A 13,620-nucleotide genomic window follows, 5' to 3' on the forward strand; every position below is an offset into this window, starting at 1 on the left:
GCGTGCGCAGGCAAACCCTTGCAGTAGCTCTTCAATGGATGCCTTTTTTGCAATCCTCAGATCCTTGGACTCGGTTGGGAGACTGTTGTAAGTAGACAGACGTTGTGTGTCTGATGATTGCCTATCTCCTAAATCGCGATGGGCCACGTAAGGATAGGGTCATTAAACTTTGAAAGAAATTGGAAGAACGAAGAGGGTCAAGGCTGGAAACGCAAGCGAAGTGATGCCATCGCAGTTCCCATTCTCGATTTCAACCGCCGCCCGGGGAAGAATTTCAGTCTTGGCAGTGATTATGTCAGCTCAATCACGTGTACACTCCCATCACGTGACTTGGAATATCATCGGCAATTCGGAGTCTCACAACATCCAGCCACGTCGACCTTTACAATCCTCCATTCCCCATATCCAACTCAACATCCGAGATACTAGACGTAATCGAGACCGGTTCTGACCCATCCATCGCTGCCAATATCAGAGGTCAATCAAACAGTAGCCCAAAACATGCGTTCCATCAGGGAACCTTTCTGTCCTGACGAGACACCGAGTTCTTTCAAAAGCCCATGTCTTCATCAGACACGCTCCATTTCATCTCTGGTAGAGCCATCCATGGTTCCAATTGATTGTTGACAGTGACGAAACGAGAGGCTGCATGAAAGTGCTCATCATCCAGCTCATGCTCGCCATCCTGGCTCTCCTCATCTTCTTCATATTCATCATCTCCATCGTCTCCATCTTCATCTTGTTCTTGTTCTTGCTCACTGCTCGTCACCTCGGTGTCCCAGTCACCATCATTGTCTGTCTCCATGGATGGCACTATTGCTGATAAGTCATCTTCCAATGGCGTTTCTGCTCTCTCAGGCATTTTCCCGTCAATCAATGGATCTGTCTGACAATATCGACAGAGAAATTTGCCATCATCAATTGGTATCTCCTTGAGGTTGGTGCACTCAAAATGGATCAATCCGAACATGCAATACTCTGAGCTGCACTGAATCATTTCGCGTTCAACGTTGGGTTCTCCACACCAGCAGGAGACACCACGCTCTGGAATCGGTTCGTCAATGATGGCACAAACCGAATCCAGCTTCTGACGGGCACCACGATCCTGCGTCCGTTCTCGGCCTTGTTTCTTGTAACGCTCCGCGTAAGGTGGAAGATGTCGTGGACGAACAATCACCAAGCTTCCAGGCTCGGTAGTATCTTGTTTCCCTATCTGCTCGGCGTACCGATCCAAAATAACTTTCTTTAAGATTTGCTTGATTTCGTACTGCTTTTGACGGCGCAGGCGAAGACCTTTTGGCGAGTTGGAACCCACCCCGACCTCTAATGGGGGTTCGGTCGGATAATACATCTTCCAGAGATTCTTGTCGATTAGTTCTGGTTGAAGTCGTTCTGCAGCTTGGAGGATATGTGCTTTTGGCGTACCATCATACAAAGAATCGACAAGCTCTGGTTTCTCGGCATCTAGCTTGAGCATTGTATCAACATGCAGCTTGACCACAACGTCGAGGCAATCAGCGCAGTAGAAGTCCACTGAGGACCATGGGTGATCTGCATTTTGCAGGTTGTTGCATCTGACGCCAGCAAAAGTATAGCCTTTTGGAATGATATGGTGTGGAAGGAGGCATGTAGGATGAAGGCAACAGACCGTACGATCGCCGTCATGATGATGGAGTGTGAAGGTGAAGGCACCTGTCGGTTGTTAGAAGAGTTTGTTGCGGCAACAGTAACGAGACTTACCAAGGACAATTGAATCAATCACCGTCAACACGGTGTCGGTATCGAGGGAGCTAATAGTCCGAAATTCCTGTACCAACGGACTTGGAGGCACACCCAGCTCTCCGGATTCCGTGGTAATCAATCTCAGTTTTCCAGAAACTTGTACCTCAGCAGGGTCTTGATCTTCACATTCTCGAATCACAGTACGATCGCATTTGAGCGAATAGGTGGGATAAGGGAGTCCTCTCAGTTTCTCATACAGTCCACGGTTGGTGCCACGGATGAAATCACGAATAGACCCCTCTGAGATTGAGAGCTCATCATCGACAATCCCTGTCCAGCTTGACAGACACGCGTTTCGGTCAAAATAAAGCCCGCCGCTCCACGAAGTGTGCAGCTCCTTGGGCCACATGATGGGTCAAGGTCACAAGTTTGATCAGGGGATGGGCAATGAGGACAAAGGGGGAGGGGACATGAAGTCCAGTCGTTGTTTGTTTTGGAATTAAAAACAAAGAACACTTAGTGTCAGTGAGGCAGTAATGACTCTTCATTCTGGAAACTTCACTGAGAAATTCAAGGAAAAGTCAACAAGACCGCGTTCATCGGCCGGGTGACGGGACATTCACTGCACAATCCAATCTGCGTTTGAGACCTTGACATCGGGCTTCAGTTTGAGACTCCCCATACCTGTTAAAACTACGCAAGCGCTTCGACCATGTATGTGGCCCACCCATTTCCTCAATATCTCACAAGTCGCTAAGAAGTAATGTTGGTGTGAGTGGTGAGGAAGGCCTTCCAACCAGTAAGAACGTCAATTTACAGATCCCAATGATGATATTAGCGTTTGTAGTTTCGTCACAAACCACATGAGGCTCAATTGTTGACTCTGAATCTCATTCCTTACATATCTAAATGTGGCTGTATACAACAACTCCTGGATGATTCTCAGCCTCGTCTTGGCACGGAACAAATACCCGAGGTTGGCGCATCTGACAATCAAGCCCCTTCATACGGTGAAAAACCACATGTTTTCATGCGAGATCACACAATGTCGCCTTCAATTAGAAAAATTCTGAAGTCAGTGTCGTACTCCTAGCAGAACAATGACTTTTGTACCTGTCTGGTGCGCCTAGAAGGACCAAGATTGGCACTCAGAGTCGTCAATAGCAAAGATGGTGTCTGCCCCGCTACAAAATCAAGGAATAGATGCACAACCAAGCGAAGAGGAAAACTATGAAATGGGCCCGGTCCAAAACCGAAGCAGTAATACAGCTGCACCAGACAACAACCAGACCAGAGAGATTCGTGCGACGCGTCCAGATCAAGTCTCACGAAAATCATGGAACGCTCTGATAGCAGCGCCTCGAGTTGATGTTCCGCTATCGTCGGCACGAGACCATCTCGCAAACGAACGTGTTTTCCTGGCGTACTTCCGCACATCTTCCGCCCTGGCGACTTTCGCAGTCGTTCTTCTTCAACTCTACAGGCTCAAACATGACCCTCCAGCGCCAGGAGTCTTGAGTGACTACAACATTGGAATCCCGTTGGCCTCAACGATTCTCGCTATGGCTATGCTCGTTACTGTGTTTGGCGCGGTGAGATTCTTCAGATGCCAGAAGAGTATGATATCGTCGAGCATTGTTGGTAGTGGAAATGTGGTCTCTATGTTTTCGATGGTCATGATCATGGTGAGTGTTTTCATCTCACAGTCTTGCAAGTTTGGGACTAATACCGTGGAAGCTATTCTTCGTGCTATTTGTTCTCACGATAATCGTCAATCCGGACGCTTAGTGCGGTAATCCTAACGCGAGCTATGTACACGTGACCTGGGCAGTCTCTCGTTTCTGCAATGCCGATCATGGCATGAAGCAAATGTCAATGCGAGCGGAGTAAACGGATCTCCAGTGGCGAATGTCAGTCTGCATTCCTCATCCGGATATTTCGTGGACAATCCACGCTCAGATCTTCTCATCCTTATCATGGACAATCACTCGAATGCCCTGGCTATCCAATTTCACGCCAGCTGTGAACAGATCTCTCAATGGCGTCACATCGGAATCATCTGTCTCATACATCTCGAGGTTGTATCGTTGTACCATCGCCACGATGCACATATACAATTGCGCGTATGCGAGATGCATGCCGATACAATTACGCGAGCCTTTGCCGAATGATACGATATACTTGTCGAGGTTCGAAGTGGTGCGACCTTCATCTAGCTGATCAAGCCATCGCTCCGGAATGAACTTCCGTGGTTCGGGGAAAATATTCTCATCGATCGAGACCAGATGTGGTGTCATGGCAATGGGAGTACCGGCCGGGATGGTCCATTGCTTGTACTGTATCGGCTGATCGTAGATCCGCGGTAGTCGAGACAGCATTCCTCCTGCGAGTCGGACTCCTTCTTTGATGACAGCGGTCAGATACGGCAAATGCTCAAGTGATGTCCAAGGTGCGACCGGATTGCCCTTCGGGATTTCTACCGTGGCCAACTCTTTTCGTAACCTTTTCAACACCGTGGGATTCCTCATGAGATGGTACGTGGTAATGGTAATCGCCCAGGCTGTCGTCTCTGATCCCGCTGTGGCAATGAGTACTCCCTCATCGATCAGCCGTTGGTCGCTCAATTCGCTTTCGGGTAGGTCACTGGACAAGATCTGTGCGAAAATGGTATCCTTCCTCCGTTTCTCGACCTTGATCTGGTGCATCACCTCGGGATCGGATTTTATTTTCTTCACCTGGATCCCAACGCGCTGCATCCATGACTTCATAAAGCCCACGGGCGGCACAAGCTTTATTGCCAACCAAAGTGGCATTGAGCGCACAATGGTTCCGATAAGTGGGAATGAGCGGACGATGGAGGCTGATGCCCGGCCTCCGGTGTTGACAAGTTTCCACGTCATCGCCCATTCGTCGGCATGGATGTAGTCATACGACCATCCGTACGAGCACTGCGTCAAGACATCTGTCGTGAGGGCAAGGTACACCGCTTCCAAATCAAGAACTTCGCGACTTCCAGCGATCTTATCCAGGCGCGAGCACATGACTGCGAGTTTCTCTTGGAGTATAGGCAGATTCGCGACGATGGATGCCTTGGAGAAAAAAGGATTCAGCGCCCCTCGACGCTTGCGGTGAACCTCATGTTCGACTGTCTGATATGCTCAAATTAGCAATGAAATCCACAAGGAACCCTCGAAGCACACAACTAACCATCCCTCCTGCAGTCGGCACAGCAAAACCTCTCGTCCACCAAGCCCACTTGTCCAATTTCAGCCCATAAAGCGTATCGAAGAATTCCGGATCATGAATATGGACATCATCAGGGTTAGTGCGAATCACGGGCCCGTATTTCTCGTGCATCTCCTTGATCTTCCAGATATACGAATGCCCCTTGAAGACATCGTAATACGTCTCATGCCAATATGTCGATGAAGCAAGCTTTGATCCTGGGAACCTTGACAGTGGATGGAGGGTAATTCGATACAAGGCAAGGACGAGATCGTAAATGATTTTCGCCAACAACGCGTAACAGACCAGATTCAACAGCATGATGGGCGAGTTCTTGCTGTCGGTGGTAAAGGCCAAACTTACACGTCAACTGGATTTCTTCTCTGTTTTGTTTTCCTCACTGCAGTCCATTCCTTATCGTCGAACTTTAAATTATCGAAGTCGTCAGAGTTACAGGGATTGAGTTTCAGAATTATGGGGTGAACGAGCAGTGCGAGTACCGTCGGGGGTCACACACCGCCGTCACACCGATTCATTATTGACCAGTATTTATCATCCTTTCTGAGGTCAGTCACAATCAGATACATGAGTTTAATGTGGTGCAACCCAATTCAGGATAAGTGATTCCATCAATCAACTATGTTGCCGACTAAACCGAGCATCAAAAGACTCTGTTGACCTACCATCTGAGACCTGGGGTACGAACTAGGACGAAATGCGTAGTTGTTGCTGCGCTTGCCATCACCCACCACTCGCACAACTTGAGCTGGGTACTATTTTACGTTCCATATTCAGCATGCTCGACACATGCCGGTTTTCTCAGACCGAGCGCCGAATTGAGACCTCGTTCGGCGCCTTCAGGACGCAGTTCATCCCGTGAGTTTTTCAATTTTTGTTAGACTCCCTTCTGCTCGTTCTGCTCTCGCTTTCTCGCCTGATAGCGATCAATGTCGTACCTGAAGCAAGCTCCAAAAAGCAAGCTCCAAAAAGCAAGCTTCCGATCTCCCAGTTCCATTTCGTCCGTCGAAATCATGTGAGGATCAGTCCCAAACTCTCCGGGCGACTCAACAAAGCCGCCAGCATGTCTGCAGCCTTCGCAACAGTCGCGCCATCAATAATCCGGTGATCTGCGCTCCAGCTGAGGATGACTTGCTGTTCCTTAACAAGCCGTTCGATACCATCATCATCCTTGCGGAACACTGGTACATCTGACATTCTTCCCATCCCCAGGATTCCCACCATAGGAGAAACAATCACAGGACTGACGACTTGGCATCCTGCTCCCACGCTGCCGATATTACTGACAGTGAAGGTTGCTCCTTGGAAGTCCTCCGGTCTGAGTTTTCCTGCTCGCGCAATCTCACTGATGCGCTTTACCTCGGCAGCTAAGGAGAGAACGGAATGGTTCTGCACATTTTTGATCACCGGTACCAGGAGACCTTGAGGGGTGTCGATGGCGATACCAAAGTTGTGGCTTCCTTTGAGGGTCAACCTTGGGGTGCTGGGATCCGATGCATCCATATGAGAGTTCAATTTGGGAAACTTTGTGAATACTCTTGACAGTGCCTTTAGGATGAACGGCAAAAGAGTTACTTTCGGAGCTGTGCTTGTATTGCCGGCGGATGTCGCCAGATGTTCCAGGACTTTCGAACTCGCTAGTTTCGTCCGTACCTCCTGGAAGCTCGAGACATCCACCGTATGGGCGTACAGAAAATGTGGGATGCTCAGGGACCGAGTCATCGCCTTGAACATTTGGTTTTCCGTCGGACTGAAGCGTATCGAAACATCTCCCTCAGACTTTGGTGTGGCAGTCACCTGGCTTGATATTGGGGCGGGTGCAGGGTGGTCTTGACCTAGCCCGGTAATATGCCGTTCAACGTCTTCCTTGCTAATACGTCCACCCTTCCCGGTGCCGACAATATTTGCAGCGCTGAGATTGTGCTGTTTGAGTAGATGTCTCACGGCAGGCGTAGCTGCGAAATCGCTGCTACTGGCCGGAGGGGCCGAGGGTTGGTTGCTGGTGGCACTGGAGCCTTGAGACTGTTGAATGGTTTCGACAGCTTGGATTGTGGTGGTGTCCTGCGCTTTGCCAGGTTCGCCTGTCGCGGCGCTTACCTCGAGCTCAGATTCTGTCACTTGCGTTTCTGTCGAAATCTCATCATCACCTTCGATGTCGATGTCGAGCAATGCCTGCACTAGTGTCAACACCACGATCAACAAAGGGTACTGCAAAATACCTTGCCAACCACAGCCACATCGTCTTGCTCGTAATACAGCTTCTTTATTACTCCATCGAACCGTGAAGTTATCTAATCCTGTTAGCTGCCAAAACCCAAACGTGGCAATGGCTACGGACCTCGACGGTCGCCTTGTCAGACGAAACCTCACATATCGTGTCAAACTGCTCAACTTTGTCTCCTGGTTTCACAGACCAGCTGATTATCTGGCACTCGGTGATTCCTGCTTGAGTCTTAGTATAATTTCTGATAGGAAGCATACGGTGACCGACCTTCGCCAATATCTGCGAGGATATACGGTTTCACCACTTTTAGAGGCGCAGACTGGTGAAATAAACGACTACATTGATGAACCGGTTGAGTTGATCGCCCACTGATGAAGCACTGTCCCAGCTGTCTGGGTGCAATTCTTGGTAACACCTTTTGCAGTGCCATTGCAACTCAGTGTGATATACTCTCGATGAGTTTTGAATCCAAGGAAGTATCAAGGACCGCTACAAAAGAAATGAAATGAACGGGGCAATCTATGTCTCCCTGTCAACCAAAGAACAAACATTACTCAATCACGGCTGATTAGCACTATCATCTACCCTAAGAACACCACCCAAATAGGCAACATATCTCAATCTTCTAACTCGAAACGACTATTCGCTTTCCCGCCGGACTCCTGCAAGGCTGGCGGAAAAGACCGAGTGGGGCCCGGGTTGTAGATGCCGAGCACCGGATTACCGTGGGTAACCGTGTATGCACTAGATTCTTCGACATTGTTTTGGGCCGGCGATGGCTAGATCAAGTGTCTGTTGATTGATTGTTCGGAGTCCACTGGTAGTCCCCGGATGCTCTATCATGCAGTACGTTTGCGATCCATGCTGTTGAAATGCAATACCATGCCAAGAACAGCATTGTCCAGACTAGATCCCCCTGGTGTTGCAACACACGCCTACCCCTTGGACGTTGGACTACTTGTCTAAAGTATCCAACACAGTGCTCGGTACGAATCTGTCGAGAATCATCCCCAGATTTTCCACAGTCACGATGGGTTGGCAATGTGGTCGCAAGGCACTGGGTTTTGGTCGGACAGCTTCAGCAGCGTTGAGACCACAGATAACCAGAAGATGTCTACGGCATAACTCCACACTCACATTGGAACAAATCTCAGCATCGTCAGTATCATGGTTTGAAATTTGGAATATCGCGCTGATGTTAGGACAACAAGACCACGATTTCCTGGGGCCGTGAGGAGCCCTCTCGTGTCGAAACTCGAGTTTCTACAGCCAGCGACATTGCCTCCGATCGCAACATATCAAGTGATCGATGCCGAGGGAGCGATCGTAGATAAAGAGCGAGAACCACCAGCTGTTGAGGATGAACAGGCTCTGCAGTGGTACAAGAACATGTTGACTGGTACGCGAACCTGCCAAATTACACAAGACAGAGATTTGTATATCGGTCGCTGAGCTGATGATATATAGTCAATATTATGGACAAGATCATGTCTGAAGCCCAGAGACAGGGTAGATTGAGTTTCTATATGGTGAGCCTCGGAATCAAAGTCTTGATAACTATGGCTAACAATCCGACTCCAGGTCTCTCAAGGAGAAGAAGCCATCATGGTTGGATCTGCTGCCGCTCTTGGTCCAGACGACATAATCACCTGTCAGTATCGAGAGACAGGAGTATTTCTACAACGAGGCTTTGTCCTGAAGGATTTCATGAGTCAATTAACAGCGAACAAAAATGATCCTGGGAAGGGAAGGAATATGCCAGTCCATTATAGTGGTAGGGAGAAGACCGGCATTGTAAGTTCAATTCTCCCATTTTCATACCACTGTTGATCGACAGCGTACTAACCCGCCTCTGTAGCACGCTGTTGCCTCAACACTCGGAACACAAATCCCGCACGCTGCGGGCGCAGCATACGCGATGAAACTACAAGACCTCGAAAGCGGCACGACGACCCCTCGTGTCGCAGTTGCATATTTCGGCGACGGGGCCGCCAGTGAAGGCGACTTCCACGGCGCTTTGAACTTCGCCGCAACACGCGACTGTCCCGTGATCTTCATCTGCCGCAACAATGGCTATGCGATCTCCACTCCAACATCAGAGCAATACCGGGGCGACGGGATCGCCAGTCGAGGAATCGGATACGGCATCGATTCTCTACGTGTCGACGGCACGGATATCTTCGCCGTGCACGAAGCGACGAAGGAAGCAAGGCGCCGAGCTCTCGAGAACGGCGGTCGGCCAATCTTACTTGAGATGATGAGCTACCGCATCTCACATCACAGCACTAGTGACGATAGCTTTGCATACCGCAGTGTCAAGGACGTGGAGCCCTGGACTGTGCGTGACAATCCGATCCTCAAGTTAGGAAAGTGGTTGAAGAAAAGGAGGCTTTGGGACGACCAGAAAGACGAACAGGCTCGCACGCAGATCAGGAAGGATATCCTCTCCGAGTTGAAGTTGGCCGAGCGTGAGAAGAAGCCGCGCTTGAGTTCGATTTTTGACGATGTGTACGGGAGTTATTCCGAGGAGCAGAAGGCGCAGAGGGAGGAGATGAGAAGGTTGATGCTTAAATATCCTGGGGAGTATGATGTTGAGGACCATGAAGGTGGGATTGGCGGTCTCTAGGTTCCAGTGGTATACGAATTCTTGTTTGATTGTAAAATGTTGTATTGCATGAGAAGATCATCTTATCGGAGGCGTTGTGGTTTCAATCAGTCTTCTTATTCTATGACAACTTCATTCTGAACCAGTGGTAGAATGAATGGTTGTCATAAATGCTGGTAGAATGTAACATGGTAGTCATCCATGATTCATTGCTATCATCGAAATTATGGCAGGAACAGAAAATCGGTTGAGTTTCGCTTGATTGTCTTTTGCGATTATATAAATCGTCCCCCAGCCACAGCAAAAACACGAGGCTACTAGTGTTCGACATCTGCAAACACACCAGACTAAGCAGTGGCAGAAAAATCGTGACAAAGTACCACTCCAATTCCAGGATCCATTTACTCAATAATCTAGGGTTTCCAAAATAGCATCATATATTCCTGTTAAAACATTAGTCTTCGTTCTCCTTGCATCGAAATCGCAACTGGTGAAGTTGATTGGAATGATCAAGGTTGAAACTCACTTGTCACATCCGGAAAGATATATTTCTCCCACGCCAAACCAGTATGCGTGGTCCAACCACCCAATCTCTTCACAGGAGACTTCAGACTCAGGAACGCGGACTCCTGGATCACGGACGATACCTCCGACCCAACACCGTAGTTGACCATACTTTCATGCACGACAATCGCCCTGCCTGTCTTGCTCACGCTCTCAATAATCGTCTCGCGGTCCCACGGATAAATGGTCCTCAAATCGATAAGCTCGATACTCACTCCTCGCTCTTGCTCCACCGCTTGAATTGCTGCAGAGCAGTTATAGAGCGGTCGGCCATAAGAGATGATGGTTAGATCGGAGCCGGGTTTCAGGACCTCGGCTTTTCCCAGTGGAAGTCGATAGTCCTCCGTGGGGACTTCTTCGACGGCCGCGCGGTAAAGGATTTTGGGCTCCATGAAAATTACCGGGTCTTCGGAGTCGAGAATTGCGGAGAGAAGCAGGCCTTTGGCTTGCGTTGGAGAGCGTGGCATGACGACTTTGAAGCCTGGGACATGGCAGAATAATGATTCAGGGGATTGTGTGTGGTATCTTGTGATGCGTGTAAGTATGGTTCAACGGGAATATGGTGGGGTTTAGGAATACTCACAGTGCCCCATGGCCGACTCCTCCACACGGCATCCTGATAACCAGGCCGCCTAGGTTTGCCCCGGTATGGCCCTCGCGATACCGAAATTTGCTGGCCTCGTTGACGATCTGGTCGAATGCGGGATATACATAGTCTGCGAACTGAATCTCCACGACCGGTCGAGCGCCCTCAGCTGCCATCCCGATCGCTGCTCCTACGATTCCCTGTTCCGTGATGGGTGTGTTGAAGACTCTGTCGCCTCCAAACTCGGACTGCAAGTTCATGGTGCAGCGAAACACACCACCAAACGCGACGTCTTCACCAAAGCATAAAACATCATTGGAAGCGCCTAACGCTGTCCGTAGTGCCGAATTGACAGACTGGTATAAATTCAGTCTCGTCGAATCTGCTCCGGCCGGCAAGCCAGGGGTATTTGAGAATGTCTTTGACGTATGATGCAGGAGAGGTGTATTCTTGAAGTCGGTTGGGACATTGAGTCGACGCTGTGGTGGTGCTTGAGTTGCATAGTTTCGTGACTTGATGGCAGACCATAAGATATCCCGCCGGTATGGGAGTCGACAGCAGGCCTTCATCGTCGCCGTGGATTCTTTGCTAATGTCTCTGGCATGGAGGAATGATCTTACTCAAACTGCATATCACTTAAACATCATTCTTCTCCCCAGACGTCGATCGAAACCTGCATGCACTGTTGAGTGCTATCTTGCGCAGGGCAAGCGGTTAGAAGTGGAGAACAGAGCTACGCGAAGCTGACGTCCGTCCTTGGTTGCATACTTGCTTGCTTAGCGATATGGTGATCCAGCCTTGCGACTCCTGGCTCTTGGACTGGAGGCTTCGCGGAGTTGTGTATGACTCCGGCCGCCGGGCCGAGTTCGGCATTGGACCCCAGATCACAGTGCTGCTCGGCTCATGCAGAAGCTTATTCAAACGCATATTACCCCTTATATCATGGCAAGACCACCGGATCACAATTTAAGGTAATCATGACTCATGGGCCAAGTCACCGCGTAGTGCTGCACGCGATGGCAGTACCAGAGAGTGTCCATCGGATCCGAGTAGTCTAGGGATAATTGGTACTCTGGGAAGAATGCAGCGAGCAAACGTGGGCACCGACGTTCCAAGTTGCACGGCAATTCATCGCGTGTTCTCTGGTAGCACAGGGATTCGAAACTATTCAGCTTCCTGACAAACTATTCCCTGCCCCAGATGGAACAGGGTTAGCTTTGGGGGGTTGTAAACCTGGTGATCGCCTTCTCGTAGGGTCACGTCCAGAACACGGACTCAATTGAGAGGAATGCCACTGGAAATCCAATAGCACAGTGTTCTCGAGTATCTGACCTTGGATTCAACTACGGATCCGGTTGTCAAACCTTGATTCATCTAATTCACCGGCCTTCGAATTGACTCGGACCGAATCTTCCGGACACCGGATTCGCTCAGTGGGCTGGGACGAGTTCAATCTCCGGATCAGATTAATCTTGAGACCTGACTTTCACACGTACCCAACTTCTCCAGGCACACAAAATAATAGCTGGTGGACGAATCGTAGGAAGGATGTCGTATACTTCATGGGAAGGGGAAGGTTGGACAAGGCTGTAAACACGAGGCTAAAATCCCAATGCGGATTAGTGAGATGTGAAATCTTGGCAAAGCACAATCAAATCTGGCTCCTAGAATTTCATCCTGCGATTCATCCTCCACGTCCACCAACGACAACTTTCCACCGTCAATTCCAATCTATCAATTCGAGGTATGTCGATGTTCCGGCCCTCTTCAGCTAGCCTTGGATGAACAATCCCACCTTGGACGTTGTGGATTGTAGCATTTTCACAACGCTCATCGTCGGACACGTTCATCTTTTGCAACACGAGCTGAAGAACCCTTGAATGGGCACTCTTCCTGCTCGAGGCTCCTGAAGACTAACAGAAGATTTATGCTGCAGACACCTCAAGTCCTTGTTCTACACGACTTGAGAATCTCACTACACAACCGCCAACATGGTCAAGACATCCGTCCTCAACGACGCTCTCAAGAGCATCAACAATGCCGAAAAGGCCGGCAAGCGTCAAGTCCTCATCCGACCCAGCTCCAAGGTCATCATCAAATTCTTGAGCGTCATGCAAAAGCACGGTACGTCCCGCAGATGTTTTTTCAGATTTGTGCAGAAAGAGGAGGTTCATTTTCCATCACACAAATTGTCGGGTTGATAACTAGGCGGTGGTTTCAAATTTGCTCGACGACCTTTGCCCTTTAAGTACCCGAAAGATTGAGATTTACATCTTGCGACCGATCTTACACATTGCTTTCTTATTTTCTTCATGTCTGATTATGTTTATTCGATCGCTACATCCATCTCGCGAGTCAGGACAGTCACTGACAGAGTGGAAACAGGCTACATTGGCGAATTTGAGGAGGTTGATGACCACCGCAACGGCAAGGTTGTGATCCAGCTCAACGGCCGTCTCAACAAGACTGGTGTCATCTCTCCCCGATACAACGTCGCTCTCAAGGATCTTGAGAAGTGGGTTGTCAAGCTTCTCCCATCTCGTCAATTTGGTTACATTGTCCTCACCACCAGTGCTGGAATCATGGACCACGAGGAGGCTCGACGAAAGCACGTGGCCGGTAAGGTCATTGGTTTCTTCTACTAGACACTTTTCTCAACTTGAAACCTTGGAGGTG

The 13,620-nt window shown here is 49.4% G+C and overlaps 7 protein-coding genes across 7 annotated transcripts; 3 read left to right on the forward strand and 4 right to left on the reverse strand.

Annotated features, from left to right (window-relative positions):
* Positions 1-550: 550 nt before the first annotated feature.
* On the reverse strand, positions 551-2,131 carry LTR84_006616 (uncharacterized protein; the record flags this gene model as incomplete). Its single annotated transcript, XM_064850176.1, has 2 exons — positions 551-1,692; positions 1,741-2,131. 2 exons carry the CDS (start codon positions 2,129-2,131, stop codon positions 551-553), a joined length of 1,533 nt encoding a protein of 510 aa, XP_064703063.1.
* Positions 2,132-2,891: 760 nt separating this feature from the next.
* On the forward strand, positions 2,892-3,510 carry LTR84_006617 (uncharacterized protein; the record flags this gene model as incomplete). The annotated part of the gene is made up of 2 exons (XM_064850177.1): positions 2,892-3,407; positions 3,460-3,510. 2 exons carry the CDS (start codon positions 2,892-2,894, stop codon positions 3,508-3,510), a joined length of 567 nt encoding a protein of 188 aa, XP_064703064.1.
* A 167-nt stretch (positions 3,511-3,677) lies between these two features.
* Positions 3,678-5,268, reverse strand: LTR84_006618 (uncharacterized protein; the record flags this gene model as incomplete). The annotated part of the gene is made up of 2 exons (XM_064850178.1): positions 3,678-4,871; positions 4,930-5,268. The coding sequence occupies 2 exons, from the start codon at positions 5,266-5,268 to the stop codon at positions 3,678-3,680; spliced, it is 1,533 nt and encodes a 510-aa protein (XP_064703065.1).
* A 708-nt stretch (positions 5,269-5,976) lies between these two features.
* Positions 5,977-7,619, reverse strand: LTR84_006619 (uncharacterized protein; the record flags this gene model as incomplete). The annotated part of the gene is made up of 4 exons (XM_064850179.1): positions 5,977-7,137; positions 7,185-7,256; positions 7,304-7,407; positions 7,457-7,619. The coding sequence occupies 4 exons, from the start codon at positions 7,617-7,619 to the stop codon at positions 5,977-5,979; spliced, it is 1,500 nt and encodes a 499-aa protein (XP_064703066.1).
* A 600-nt stretch (positions 7,620-8,219) lies between these two features.
* On the forward strand, positions 8,220-9,815 carry LTR84_006620 (uncharacterized protein; the record flags this gene model as incomplete). The annotated part of the gene is made up of 5 exons (XM_064850180.1): positions 8,220-8,347; positions 8,401-8,588; positions 8,657-8,718; positions 8,771-8,983; positions 9,048-9,815. The coding sequence occupies 5 exons, from the start codon at positions 8,220-8,222 to the stop codon at positions 9,813-9,815; spliced, it is 1,359 nt and encodes a 452-aa protein (XP_064703067.1).
* A 384-nt stretch (positions 9,816-10,199) lies between these two features.
* LTR84_006621 (uncharacterized protein) lies at positions 10,200-11,513 on the reverse strand (the record flags this gene model as incomplete). Its single annotated transcript, XM_064850181.1, has 3 exons — positions 10,200-10,237; positions 10,321-10,883; positions 10,942-11,513. 3 exons carry the CDS (start codon positions 11,511-11,513, stop codon positions 10,200-10,202), a joined length of 1,173 nt encoding a protein of 390 aa, XP_064703068.1.
* Positions 11,514-12,935: 1,422 nt separating this feature from the next.
* CRP27 (40S ribosomal protein S22) lies at positions 12,936-13,589 on the forward strand (the record flags this gene model as incomplete). Its single annotated transcript, XM_064850182.1, has 2 exons — positions 12,936-13,068; positions 13,330-13,589. The coding sequence occupies 2 exons, from the start codon at positions 12,936-12,938 to the stop codon at positions 13,587-13,589; spliced, it is 393 nt and encodes a 130-aa protein (XP_064703069.1).
* Between the last annotated feature and the right edge of the window lie 31 nt (positions 13,590-13,620).

Source organism: Exophiala bonariae (assembly GCF_035927105.1).
Source record: "Exophiala bonariae strain CCFEE 5792 chromosome Unknown scaffold_25, whole genome shotgun sequence".
NCBI classification, from domain to species: domain Eukaryota; kingdom Fungi; phylum Ascomycota; class Eurotiomycetes; order Chaetothyriales; family Herpotrichiellaceae; genus Exophiala; species Exophiala bonariae.